At 39.9% G+C, this 14,250-nt stretch overlaps 2 protein-coding genes across 2 annotated transcripts in view; one reads left to right on the top strand and one right to left on the bottom strand.

Annotated features, from left to right (window-relative positions):
- The first annotated feature begins 582 nt into the window (after nucleotides 1-582).
- Nucleotides 583-12,702, top strand: vwa2 (von Willebrand factor A domain containing 2). The gene is made up of 14 exons (XM_062442238.1): nucleotides 583-659; nucleotides 891-958; nucleotides 4,425-4,499; nucleotides 5,519-5,652; nucleotides 5,745-5,854; nucleotides 8,144-8,341; nucleotides 8,484-8,617; nucleotides 9,106-9,235; nucleotides 10,338-10,393; nucleotides 10,505-10,612; nucleotides 10,693-11,274; nucleotides 11,441-11,992; nucleotides 12,242-12,364; nucleotides 12,572-12,702. The coding sequence occupies exons 1-14, from the start codon at nucleotides 583-585 to the stop codon at nucleotides 12,700-12,702; spliced, it is 2,478 nt and encodes an 825-aa protein (XP_062298222.1).
- A 936-nt stretch (nucleotides 12,703-13,638) lies between these two features.
- Nucleotides 13,639-14,250, bottom strand: part of afap1l2 (actin filament associated protein 1-like 2) — a 40,817-nt gene continuing 40,205 nt past the window's right edge. Inside the window, exon 19 of the mRNA XM_062442504.1 lies at nucleotides 13,639-14,203. Coding sequence (XP_062298488.1) covers nucleotides 14,177-14,203 — 27 coding nt within the window. The 3' untranslated portion in view covers nucleotides 13,639-14,176. The remainder of the gene's footprint in view (nucleotides 14,204-14,250) is intronic.

The following is a 14,250-nucleotide window of genomic DNA, read 5'->3' as shown; positions in this document are numbered from 1 at the left end:
TTTTTTCCAAGCAGCTGACTGCTTGATAGAATTTTGAAGATGGAGGTTTTTGTTAGCAGTCTATCTTTATAATCTGTTCGCATGCCCTTGCAATGGTAAGCCTTCTCCCTGGTAACCCACTTCCCAAATGTACACACACTGATGATGACGTCATAGACATGCGAGGACACACACGACCCTTATTGCAAACACATGATCCGACACATCCCTTTAACACTTTAAAACCAGAGGAAATCTTGATATTGCTAACCCAGGCAAAATACATAAAACAGAGTGTGTTGATAGTTGATAGAGGTTCCTTTTTGTATACTACCTCACTCTTGCTGACTTGTAGGAAAAATATTAAGGTTTTAGACATGTAAACCACAGAGTTAACTGTTTAGTAGTTTATTCTGTTACTATTCCTTTAAATGAACCTCTTATGGGACTGTTAAAATTGAGATGCACATGTGTTTCACAGCAGATATTTTTGTTATACTTTCTTGCAAATTTCATATTTTAAAAAGAAGGCTGGAGAATAATGGACAGTCAAATCAGTCCTTGTAGCAGAGCTCTCCCTGGCAGTGTAGTTAAAACGCAGATATGGCACAAGGTGGCACCAGCATCCTGGTGATCCTGTATGATGGCTGTCAATCACCTTTATTACGTTTTCTTGAAAGGTCAGAGCTCGACCGTTACCATTAGCTGTGAAAACATTGGGAGGGTGCACTGAGGGTTCTTTAAGTAGGTACTTGACTTAGCTGGTAAAACAGTTTATTTAGTGTTAAATCCTCTGTATGCTCACTCTACAGGCCTGTATTTCATATCATTTTCTTTCCCATGTCTCCTCTTTTTAAGTGCATTTTGTTCCCTGTGCTTGCTAAGCGTGTGCCTTATGTTTATCATTCCAGGTGTCCCAACATGCCCCCTGATATCATCCACCTCTCCTTCTTTTTAACGCTGCTGCTGCTTCTTCAAGGTCGGTTGAATGGTTTTATTACTGTTTTGCATTCACTTTCCGCTGAGGAGTGTCTTCTGTACCTCTCTGGAATTTGGAGCTTCAGATCAAGGAGTGTTTTAAGTACAGCTTTGGATTGTTTTAAATCAACCCACACCATTATAACTGTTTGGTTGCTCAAAATCTCTCGGAGCATACTGCAAATATACAAAATGAGACGGTATACAACCTTTTACTCTCTTCACTCATCTTTAAAAGCTGCTAGATAAAATACCATTAAGTGGTGACACCTTTTATACATATATATTTGAACATTAAGGTAATTTCCCGAAGTTAAGAAGAACATTTGGCATGTTGGCAAATTTTTGGTGAGCGTTAGATGAGAAGCTTGATGCAACTTTCATGTCAGTGCATTAAATATGAAGCTAAAGAATGGAAACAGCTAGCCTGGCTCTTTTCAAAGATAAAACAATCTGCATACCAGCTCACAACAGAAGATGGGGAGTGACTCTGCTATTTGGTGTAACATAAGGAAAATAATTCCACCACTGGAAAGCTCACACAGGCATATCCAATAACAAGGAAAAAAGCCTGTGCTGGCACTGTTGTATATGAGAGAACTGGTCTGTCTTCAGGACTTTTAAATGGCCTGTTTCAGGGTTGGTGTTTGATTAAAGTTGAAATAAGTGCTATAAAATTAAAATTAGCAATGCAGTATATTGATGGGGATAGATGATGGAGATTAGACAACATAATGTCCTGCAGAAACAATAATGATGATGGAAAGGTTCAGAATGTGTTTGCATCTGGGAGGTGTGGTGGATAATATGCAATGCTGATGCTTGGTGGGTCATTCACAGATTCTTTACAAGATATTTTACTGTCGAAACCTGTCAAGTCCCCAACGCTGAAGAATTCCCATTATTTTCTCTTCAAAGTGATTTCCTGTCTCTGTGCTTTAAATGCTGCTTGTTTCCAGGCAAGTTAAATTTTGCATCGCTTTTTATTGCTTATCATCAGTTGTTCTCTCGGACCTGAGAGTACAGGTATTTGCCGGAGGGGAGAGGCAGGAGTCGTGGGGCAATATAATCTTTGAGTTGTTTTCAAAAATGACAGCTTTAGCACTATCCCAAGTATTTATTACTGGCCGTTTTTAAGACTTTGAACTTGAGCAAACCAGACTGTTTCACCTCTTCAACACGCCCCCCTCTTTCCTCCTGTGCTGACATCCCAGATAACATGTTACAGAGCCTGACCTGCTAGATATCCGTGTAATCCAGCCTGTCAAATTCAATTTCACAGATCCTAGTTTTTATCGCAGATTTCAGGGAAATATTTCTTCTCCTCCCAGGCTGTGGTGGTGGGATTAATGCCAATTAGACATCAACCCCTCGGCCTGAGGATTCTTGCTCATTATCTTGGTCTGGATATTCCTGCTATGTTTTCATTCACAAACATTAAAGAGTCATTTAGCTAGAAGCGCTTGACTGAACAGACAGACTTTTTGTTCAGAGCAGTGGGGCCTCACTGACCATGAGAAAACTGCTTGCCAAGACCCTAAACTTTCACTGTCAGGAGGACCTTGGGCCTGGAATGACGTTGGAATTAGAGGCAGATGAAAGGGTCTGTGAAGAGGTGGGAGCCGAGGTCTCTCGGTTGCAGGTGTTACTTTTCGTTAATGAATAGTGTTCTATTGATTTTGCACTTCAATATTTCCTGGCTTCATGTGATTTGCTCCTTCCTCTTATAGAGTGATTATAAAAGAGTCCATAATGAAACTTTCTTTTTTTCTTTGGTAAAATACTCTCATCAGTATTCAAAGTGGAATACGAAGTCACTGGCTCTTTCTTGTAAAGTTTATCAGCATCACTAATCAGAAGCTTGTCTGGATGTTTTAGTGGAGATATAAAAATGAGGCGTGAACCCCTCGGGCTGGTAAAGCTAGTGGCCCAGAAACCATCCGGATTAATTACCAGCAGTAATTATCAATTAACCTCACCATAAAATGTCATTATTGACCCCCATGCCAGAAGAACAGGACCATGTTTGCTTCTTTTTCCTTACTGTTTTACATGACTATAGCTAGTTTTTCTGTGCTTTTTGTATTATTATTTCTCCTTTCACATTCATATGATAACTTGTGAAGTGAAGTTTTCTCCTTCATTCTTCTTAGCAGCAGTTCCTTTAATGGTTGTACATAAATTGTCTAGTACTGTTAACACTGTAGCATTTTGGTGTTGTTTTAAAAAGAACAATGGGAACTCCAGTCATGATTGGTGCTGGATCATCTCTCTGTCCATCAGCTAAAGGCAAGAAACGAGAGAGGTGATCCAAACCAGCTGACCCCCCTTTTCTACTTGACCCACATTCATCATTCACATTTCAATCTCAGTAAAAATGTGTTTTTTGTTGATATTTGCACAACCCATATAAACCCATATTCCTTAACACTGTAAACCCCCAAAAATACTATTAAGAGTATCTGTTTAGTAACTAATGTTTTTCACAATTTATCCTAAAATAACAAAACTAGTCCTAAATTCTGCGATGTACAGTAGACATGCTCCTGCTGCTATTGAACTTTTGTACATGGAACTTTTCTTTGATGTTTCCGTTGTGTTTCTTTGCAGTTTTGACACTTGAAGGCGTCACCAAAAGATATATTGCCTAATTCAGCTACTTAGCAGGTGCTAAATCAACACGAGGCGGACAGCCTAAAGCGTTTGAGCAAAGTTGAGGGGAACAAACTGACAATTTATCTATGTGTTCTTATTGAAGACAAAGACTGTGCTCTTCAGAGTGTCGACACACTGGATACATGCTTCTGTGACCCGACGGGGTTACCAGGGACAACACGGGATGTTCACATAGTCTCTGAACAAGAAATCACATGACCCTCCCGCCTCTCTGTGCTGTACGTGTGCCTGAATAGAGCGACGTCCTTTTAGTGAATGGAAATGAAAGAGTGCATTATCTTCACTTGTCCACTCACAGTAGCTTTGAATACGCAATTATCCATCGCAGAAGGGGTCAAGTGGGAGTCAGTGAACTTTGTTGGCTTCAGGAGCTGCATCTCATCTCATTTTACTTTGCCAATGATTAAATTACACTGAAAAGGGAAAAGGTCTACAGGTCAGAGTGAATATCTTAGACTGTTGATACAGCAATGGGAAGATGTTGTGAATTTTTTATAGCATTTTGCACTATTTTCCACTATTTATGTACGCTAAATGAACCCAGAAATAATGTAATTGATTAAGAGATTAATCGATACTAAAAAAATAACAATTTGTTGCAGTGCAAATCTTTTTTGATCTTAGATGCACCGTACTGTAAATCACTAACAATGCCACTGCATAGTGGGGGGTTAACATGCATTCATGATCATGGTTGGCCCAAGTGTTTCTTCAAATAACACAAGTTGCCGCCATACATGTGCATAACACTGTGTAAATATGTATGAACTCCTGTTGTTTCTCCCTCCTAGTTCAGCAGGGCGCCTCAGTGCAGGAGATCCAAACCAGCCATGAAAACATCATGAAGATCAACTCAGCAGGGGAAAGTGAGTACATTATGAAAACCGCGTTTTTTTTTCATTCAAGAAATGATAAACTGAATGAAATACAGTTCAGTTAGAGGTGCTTATATCAAGAAAGTTAGCATTTATTGCCAATTATTGTACCGTTAGATTTAGTAGTTTTTAAAGTATCTGAGTAGCAATAAGGATTCTGGGAGAAATAGTTCCTCTTAAATAAAGACATACAAGAAAAAAATCTTACAATCATGACTTCAGTGCTCTGGCTGAACTAATATTATACACCATATTATACTACAGCAAGGAGCTTTACGACTTAAAGTGACATTGTCTGCAGTATGATACGGTATAGACTGGGTTATACAAACATTTTAAAGGGCTGTACGGTTAAGTAATAGGAAAAAACTAATAAATTGAGAAGAGGGAGGACAGCACATACTGTTGGAATTAGTGTTTGTGGTGGTGGGTGGTCTTATTAGCCTGGTGTCTGTGTCACAAAGGAAAGTTTTTCAAGTGACTCTTATGAGCAGACAGAATTAATAACCGACAGACAGACAGATCGCACACTCTCCCTGTGTCTAATGTCTGCCTTCGTGATCAGCTGCCCAACCTGAGGGCAGATTATTTATGCCTCTAGCGAGTACAAACATGTATATGAGAGCGAGAAAGAGGTTTTGCACAGTAATGGTTTTGTGAGTGTGCTGCTGAGGGGAAAATGGAGCTTTGGCATGCTAAGCTGTTTTTTCTCTTATTATGTCAAGATATTATTTCATCAACAATAGCCCATTTCATCTTTAACAAGGATAGTCCCCTAACACCCATATTCAACAGGAGAATCAGAGCTCTTTGCCAAGAATGCATTAGTTTACACACCGGATGAGTTTGGAACCTCATTTTTTCTCTAGACATCCAGTGTGTTTAACTTTTTTATTCTCTGTGTGTGTGTGTGTGTGTGTGTGTGTGTGTGTGTGTGTGTGTGTGTGTGTGTGTGTGTGTGTGTGTATGTGTATGTGTGTGTGTGTGTGTGTGTGTGTTTTCATGGGAAGTGATGCAGTGCTCAGCAGCAATGGATATCCTCTTCCTCATGGATGGCTCTTACAGCATGGGGAAGGGCAGTTTCGAGAGGTCCAAACACTACGCAATCAAACTCTGTCAAGCACTAGACATCGGACCGGAAAAGGTTCGGTTTTTGTTTGTTCCTTTCACTCTCTCCCTATTTCAGTCCGTCTCTCATGTTCAATCGGTATTCATGTAAACCCACCCTTGTTCCAGGTGCGAGTCGGCTTGATTCAGTTTGGCTCCACTCCTCGGCTGGAGTTCGCTCTGGACTCGTACACCACCAAACAAGAGCTAAAGAAGAACATGAAGAAGATTTCTTACAGGTGTGTTTCTCCTCTCATCTCACCCTCAGACAAACAATAGATTATGAATGAATATGTCTGAAAATGAATGAAAGAATCATGGTCATGTATGTTTAAAACCATATAAAAGCACAAATACAGCTTATACAGTCATATTAAAGCAAACAGTTGGCTCTTAAATGATTTAATACTAAAAAATAACATGGACTTGAACTGGAGTGTATTTGTTGCTCAGGAATAAAGAGAGTTACTGTTCTGTAAGCATGACATGAAACCATGAATGATCTCTCTCTATCCTCTAGGTCATCTTTGATGATGTAATTGATTCACTATGGAAAGAAGCAGCTTTGTTTTTTGTTTGCATAGATGCAGATGGTTGTGAGGTCTTGTGAGGTCAAAAGTTTTCAGAAAGATTTTTAAATATCAATATACAGTATTATCAGGACCATCTGTTACAAAGATGTCTTCCAAGGAATTTTATTGGAACAAAATCAGTGGGAAAATATTCAATTTTTATATGTGCTGAGCATTATCTGGGTTCAACCCAAAAAAATGAAAAAAGAAGAACTCAAAAATAACATCAATATCCTTATTATATATATATATGAAAGGGTCATTCATAGTTTTACAAATAAATCTACATAAACATCTGAATAATCTTAATAATAATCTGTCTTTTTCTGTGGTAACATAACTTGATTGAATGACTGAATTAGAAAAATAGTAAAACTGATGTATGTTTATTAACATGGCTGACAGGTTAGATGATATGGACAGGATCTGAATCTGGACTTAGTTAAAACATGCTCAAAGTGACACACACACACACACACACACACACACACACACACACACACACACATATATACGTTTGTCTTGACCAACCTTCAAGTAACCTTTTACAGTAGTAAGGACAGGCCAGAATGTCCCCACAGTGCAGAAATGTCCTCACTACGATGGTGTCGAACTAAAATGAGTCCTCACAAAGGCAGAAAGACCAGCGCACACACACATTCAGAGGTTAAGTAAAGACTCCACGGGAAGGAAAACAAATTAATTTCAGATTAGAGGCCAAACCACAGGTGGTCACTGGATACTGGGTGAGTGCATAAGCCGAAGAAGAATGCAATTTGGCCAAGTGTGTGTGGGGTGTGTGTGTGTGTGTGTGTGTGTTTGTGTGTGTGTGTGTGTGTGTGTGGGGGGGGGGGGGGGTCACAGTTTGAAAGGAACATTTTGGTTTACATCTGATGTGAAATGGTTTATTCATGTTTTCAACTTAATAGCTGTGACGATGCCTAAAATCAAACTAGTATCTCAGGGATATTAAATGCAGGTACATACTGTAGTGTTTATTTGTGCATTATTGGTCTACTGTTGCATTCTTAACAATACTGTTTATAGTACTCTACTTTGTGATTTCTAATTCCTTATTTGACCAAACAAATTATATATGACAGATTTTTGCCAGAGAACTATTTTATTTGTGATGTTGTAGTGCGTGGGCTTTTAGAAATACATGGATACACAGACAAAACCAGTATTGTTACAGCAATGCTGAGTCTTAAATGGCATAAAAAAGTGTAAATAAACACTGCAAAAGCTAATCATCTGATAATGGTAATGATCATGTCTTACGTAAGATTAATTTTTATGCAGCATTGTTTAAGCCTATTGCTTTTAAAACAAATAACCCCCAGCATCTTAGATCCAGTTTATCCAAGATGTGAGCATAAAGAAGGTTTAAATCTACATTTGCACGCTCAGAATTTCTGCTGTTTATGTTGACACAAGGGAGCTAAGATCGTTAAATCATGCGTAAGAGCCTTTGTGCTTTTCACTGCATTGTGTTGTAGTCTCAGCGCTCCAAGCAGACATTGTTTTCTCAGCCGTAAAAAAGGGCCAAAAATGTGAAAGATGATATGATGGCACCTAAACCTATCACTAGCTGCTCAGCTATTGTTCCCAGTTTTTTATCAATTGTGAGCGATGTGAATGTCTCTAACTGACATTTATGCCCTTTTGAAACAGTGTTATTGGTTTTAAATGTGTTTCATGAGCCCTGGGGGGATGAAACTTAGCCAACACTCAGACAATCCCACATATGTTTCAGTCCAAGGGCTTAAAAAAAGGAATTCAACCAAAATTGAGTTGTGGTTTACTTTGGCAGTGATATGCTGTAAATTATTGACTGTATTGCACAAACTCTCACATTTTTCTACTTGCAACTGTTTCATCTTCAGTATTGTTTTAATAATAATAACTAACAAATCCTTTTAGTTCTCACCACTATTCTAAATTCTGAACCCGCAGGGGAGGCAGCACCCAGACAGGCCTGGCGATGAAGTATGTGCTGAGGAAGAGTTTCCCAGGCGGCCGCAACTCCTCCACCGTGCCACGGATCATCATCCTCTTATCAGATGGGAGGTCTCAGGGCAATGTGGTGCAGGCGGCAGCGCAGCTCAAAGAGACAGGTGTTGTCTTGTTTGCCGTTGGCCTGCGCTTCCCCAGGTATGTTTTATGGTTGGAAAATAATAATAATCATTGCGACAAATACATTCTTGTTGCAGTGGAGACTATCGTGAGACAGAGTAGGGAGGGAAAAAACTAGTTTTAACAGATTAACAGTTTTCTTTCTGTATCTGGTCTCCAGGTGGGAGGAGCTTCATGCTGTGGCCAGTGACCCGATGGAGAGCCACGTTTTCTTCGCTGAGCATTTCTATGATGCTGTCAATGGCCTGTACACCACACTGACCACCTTCTCTGTCTGCAATGCCACGCCTGCAGGTAGAATTGCATATCATGACCTTTATAGAGCTACACAAGCTTATTTGTCACTTCAAATCCTTTCTTTTTTGTTCGGTGTAACTCTGAGTAGACGGCAATATTCACAGCACTTGTTTTGTCTCTCCTGTGATACAGGGAATCAATTCCAAAGAATCCATTTCCAAAGAAAAATAGTCAATTCCTGCACACATCCATCACATCTGCATTGATTTATTTAAAAAGTGTTGATGTTTCAATCACAAGGATCTTGATGTCTTGGGAAAGGTCCTTGTGTCAGAAACGTTGACAGTTTTTAAATAAATCAGTGCAGAAGTGATGAGTTTGTGTGTGTGGGAATTGACTATTTTTCTTTGGAAATTGATTTTTTGGAATTGATTCCCTCTAACTCTCTCCCATTCTCCTCACCCTATAAACTCCCTTCACATCCCTCTGTTTCCCCTCTCTGTCTTACACCTATCCTTCACCAATCCTTCCGTCCTGTTGCCCAGGCTGTCAGGTGGAGTCGTTTCCCTGTGAGAGAAAGACCCTGGAGACCGTGAAAGAGCTGCAGGGGAATTTCATGTGTTGGAAAGGCTCCAAGGGGTTTTCTCCATACACGTCTCTTTGTCCATACTACAGGCAAGTGCACATAGATGCAAAGCTACAAACACTTTTTTTGTCATCTGATGTCCCAAATACAGCATTTTAGTGAAAGATGAATTTTGAATTCTTGCCCAAAAGAAAACCCAACTCTTGATTGATAGGTCGCCTACTGTCACAATCCTTGATCTTTGATTTCTGCTTAAATAATACAATATATAAACATGACATACTTTATAGAGCAAATAGCAAAGCAAATAAATTCATCTCATCTTGAATATAATTCAAACTGTTTTCTTGGTTTAAAAAATGCTCAACTGTGCAGTATATAAGTATTAACTTTATAAAATTTCCAATATATCAATACATTAAAAAAACAGCATGTTGTGCTTAAATTCAGAATTCAAATAAACAGTACAGTGACAAGAAATAAATAACAAAATGCATATATAAAAAACATATTTGGTCACCTGTAAGAAATACGTTAAATAGTTTAACTAAGTTGATTTAAAATACAGAATATAGCTCGGGAGCCAATGTGAGAAGAAAAGCAAGTTCATGATAAAGAAGGAGACTGGACCGGGTTTTAAAAATATCTGTGCATTGGAACTGAATAGGTAACATTTTTCTCTCATTGCTCAATGAGCCGCAAGACTGCAGTGGGACGGTATATTAATGTGCTGTGTCATTGTGAGAGTGTTAATGAAAACAAGTTAGTGTGAACATGTCAGATCCTCTCAGGGCAAATTTAAACATCCTTTGACAACATTAATTTCACAGTAGGTTACGTTGCAACTTCACCACAGTGAAATAGCTGAAGGCAAGAAGAGTGTTGCTTATTTATCATTAACACACTGAACTTGCAACTTTTTCCACAAAAGCTGACTTTGAAATGAAGTATATTAGGAACATCACAAAAAGGCAGTAATGAGTCTGCTGTTTAAAAATTGTTTATATGATCATTTATAATATCCATGTAAATAAGAATTCATATACATGGCAATTTAATAGTTTGTAATACAAGATATAAACTGCCTGAAATGTTACTTTATCATATTTCAAAGTTTAAGCATGTTTCATGATTCTTTTTCAAACTGTCAAAACAAGTGAATTTTCAGTCGGGTCCAAATGTGTGTTGCAGATACAACAAAGCCTACAAGAGACACCAGACAGTCTGCCATCGGACCATCTGTCCAGGTAACATTGCTGCTCTTTCTCTCTGACTATTTCTCTTCTTTAGACAGTGTGGGATGGTGTATATGCCTGCGCCTGTGTACATACTTACCTACAGTTCTTGTCTCTCTGTAGATCCGTGTGACTCTCAGCCCTGTCTGAATGGTGGAACATGTGTATCAGAGGGTCCAGAGGGCTACCACTGTGTGTGTCTGCCTGGCTATGGAGGAGACCCACACTGTGGTCTGTACACTGTCTGTCTACTCTTTGAGATATAAGAAACTCCTCAGTGGCTTAGAAACTAACTCACTCTCTCTCCTCAGCTCCTGCGTTATCACTGGACTGTGCAGTGGACTTGCTCTTCCTACTGGAGGGCTCCGCCACTCTAACCTTGGAAGGCTTCCTCCGCCTCAAATCCTTCTTAAAACGCTTTCTGCAGACAGTGATTGGGTCTGACACACCCAGCAAAGTCGGCCTGGCGGTATTTGGAGGAGAGACTCGGATCGAGGCCCAGGTCGGCAAGTTCAAAGGGGACCTGAAGGGTCTGCTGAAGGCTGTGGAAGCGCTTCAGCCAATCGGTGGTGAGACCCGGACAGGCCAGGCGCTTCGCTATGTAACACGCCATGGCTTTGTGAACACACAGGTTTATGCTGATGTCTCAGACGATCTGCCCCGCGTGGTGGTGCTGCTTACTTCTACACCTTCTGTGGATGAAGTGGTTGAGCCTTCTAAATATGCACGGGACAGAGAGATCTTCCTCGTAGGAGTGGGACCAGACAACTTAAAGAGACAACTGAATAACATCACAGGAAATCCCCAAAGGACTCTTACCTACACATCACCTCATAGGTTCAGCGCCAAGATCCCTGAACTCAAGGCCAAGATCTGCAGTGTAGATACCCAAGGTAGTATGAAACTGAGCTCTTTTACTTAACATTCAGTGCATATGTGATATATTCTGCCCAAGGTTTGATGTATTTTTCCTGTTTTTGAGTAAATTCTTACTGTAAACTTAATACCTGATAAAATATCCCATTTTCCAATACGTTATTTTCTTCTTTTGTTTTTCAGGTTGCCTGGGCCAAGCGGCAGACCTAGTGTTTGCCCTGGATGCCTCAGGCGGCGTTGGACGTGATAACTTTGCCTCCCTGCGTGACTTTGTGCGCAGCATCACCGTCCAGTTTGACATCAACCGTGATGTAGCTCAAGTAGCACTGGTGACTTACGGCCGCAGAGCCACCACCGTCTTTAACCTGGACACCCACGAGACGGGCTCTGCGGTCCTCAAGGCGGCGGCCGATGCCAACTACATAGGTGGAGTAGCTTCAACGGGCACAGCCTTACTCCACATCCACTCCAACGTCCTCACGGTAGCCAAAGGCGCACGGCCTGGAGTCAACAAGGCCGTGGTGGTGGTGACTGACGGCTCAGGTGGGGAAGATGCTGCCGTCCCAGCTCAAAAGATAAGAGACAATGGAGTGTCAGTGTTTGTGATCGGTATCGGGGATATACAGAGAGATAGGCTGCTGCAGATAGTTGGTTCAGAGGAGAACATGATCTCAGTGCCGTCTTACGAGGATCTCAAGTACTTTGAAGATGTGTTGGTGCAGATGGTGTGTGCAGGTAAGAACGCAGGGAAGTACTTCATATCTTAAAAAGCCTTTCTAGGAAAGCTTATGATGGATATGAATCGAAATAAGCAGTTTTTTATGATTTATGTTATTTTGTATTCCTAAACAAAGACTTCAAGCAGCTGTTCATGAATTAGATAACATATAAATAGATTTTTATGTACATGGCATGTACAAAACCATCATTTGTGAGCCTTACCTCAAGGTAATTAGCTGCTTTATGTCACTTTCTTTCTATCAGAGGTGAAAAAGCAGGTAAACTTGTGCAAGCCCAACCCTTGTATGAATGATGGGATCTGCATCCTATCAGGAGGGAGCTTCCGCTGCCAGTGCCAAGGTTTTGAAGGACCACACTGTGAAACAAGTCAGTGGAACTAATGACAGTTTTCTTTCCTCAGTGCTTTTCTTCATTCCTTCCTATGCCTTCCTTTTTTTTTTTTATTATTCTTTTTTCTCCTTACTTAAAAATCTACACTGTTACTTGCAGTCACTGTGGCCAAAAAGAGAAAACATTCTCGCAGCAACAAACATTATTTGCATATGCTGAGTCATGATTGTGGTTTGTTCGCAGAAAGCAGCAGACCTTCATCCAGAGGAGATCTTCCAAGACCCGCTGGTCTGAAGAGGGGGAGCAGGCAGAAGAAGAGTCACCAGGGGCTCCTGCATCACTACAAACTGCACCGCAGGAGACACGTAGCCTGATGCACCACACGCACATAATGCACCTACACACAGAAACAAATCCCCTGTCGATACTTAAGAGCCAAGGACGTTTGCGGGTACATAATAAAGGGAAAACCAATGTTACTTTTTCAATATTTAAACTTGCACTCAAACTTCAATAAGTGCCTTTAAGCTGTATGTCTTCCTACTGCTGTGTTCATTTGTGTCTTTTCCTGAATTGGCCAGTCATCACTGTCGAAATGGTTTTGCTGTTTATGCGAAGATGTAAACTTTTATATTACTTTTATATTATATGATTATGTATATCTGTGTCACGATTGTATGTTATTTTGTCAGTGTGTAATCACCACAACCTTCTTCTCTCCTTCCTACCAAGACTAAAGTGACAATGTGCCAAAAAAATGTGTTTCACTAAGTGCTACATTTTCACTTTGATATAGTGAGATAGGTCATGAACATTTTTAGCTTTGTTATAATGAGTATATAAATAGACTGAGCGACCATTTATGCTTTTTTGTCCTTTCTAATGTACAAAATATTTGATAAATATACTGTATATATTCATTCTTTAAGAATAGTTAGATTAGTGCTATGTTACGTGAACAGTTTACTTTTTGTGTGCCTTTTACTTCCCCATACTTTACTTCTATCATATTTTGGGAGGAGATAAATACTAATAATGGGACAATATGTCAATAAGGCTTTAGTGAAAATTGGCTATATATATTCAGTAAAAGGAAACATTTAAAAAACACCTTGAACTTAATTTTCATTAATGAGTGACTGTGTTCGCTGTAATTACCCTATACATTTTAATGCAGTATCCTTTGCAAGTTTGGTTGGGTTCAAACTGCAAAGATCAGAAAAGGTAAACCAATGTTAGGTGAAAGTTAAAGGCAAAAGGAGACAATTGTCAAGCCAGAGTTGTCAGTACATTTTTATTTGAATAAAAAGTGCATTTTTAGCTAGCAATACAAGCCAAAAGGCTGAATAATGGTGTAAATATATTTACATCTTGGCTACCAGCATATATGAACCAAGCTACAATCTAGAGTGTATAAAGTGGCCAATTAAGTAGAGGGGCGTCTTTCTGTCTTCAGTGGTTTCAAACTTTAGGTTGTTTGCATCGTTGAAACATCCTATTTGTGCATCTTTATCAAGAATAATAAGACTGGTCAAAATGCTACTGCGTCAATTTCCTTCCTTTAGCAAATGGAGAAAAACAGCTTTACAAGTCATTGAAACTGAGATTATCCAGTGGTATTAGAGAAGACGGCTCGTGTCTCTCTCTCTGATGGGCTCTTTATAGTCTTGGCAAGGAGATGATGAGGATGAAAGATCCGGGGCAGAGAGGTTGCTGATTTAATTGTCTGGGCTGTTGAACCGGCGCTTCCTCGCTCAAGCAGGACGGAAGTTGTGGACAGCCGACCAGACCGAGAGAAACAGATTGACCTCAAAGGTCACAGGAAGTCAGAGGACATTCAAATTTTTCTTAGGTGGTGGATTTCTTTTCCCACTCCTGTAAATACAAAAAAAGAAGTAAGTTTGAGAGTACAACTTCCTGAA

This window comes from Scomber scombrus, chromosome 21, assembly GCF_963691925.1.
Source record: "Scomber scombrus chromosome 21, fScoSco1.1, whole genome shotgun sequence".
NCBI lineage: Eukaryota > Metazoa > Chordata > Actinopteri > Scombriformes > Scombridae > Scomber > Scomber scombrus.
The sequence above is the reverse complement of the archived record's forward strand: the minus strand, read 5'-3'. Positions and strand labels throughout refer to the sequence as shown.

What these genes read in the sequence shown, in the direction of transcription:
- vwa2 (XM_062442238.1), top strand. Translation starts at nt 583, where the DNA reads ATGGCACAAGGTGGCACCAGCATCCTGGTGATCCTGTATGATGGCTGT. An exon ending in TGGAGGAGACCCACACTGTG is followed by an intron (nt 10,613 to 10,692) that starts GTCTGTACACTG and finishes CTCTCTCCTCAG; the next exon opens with CTCCTGCGTTATCACTGGAC. An exon ending in AGGACCACACTGTGAAACAA is followed by an intron (nt 12,365 to 12,571) that starts GTCAGTGGAACT and finishes GTTTGTTCGCAG; the next exon opens with AAAGCAGCAGACCTTCATCC.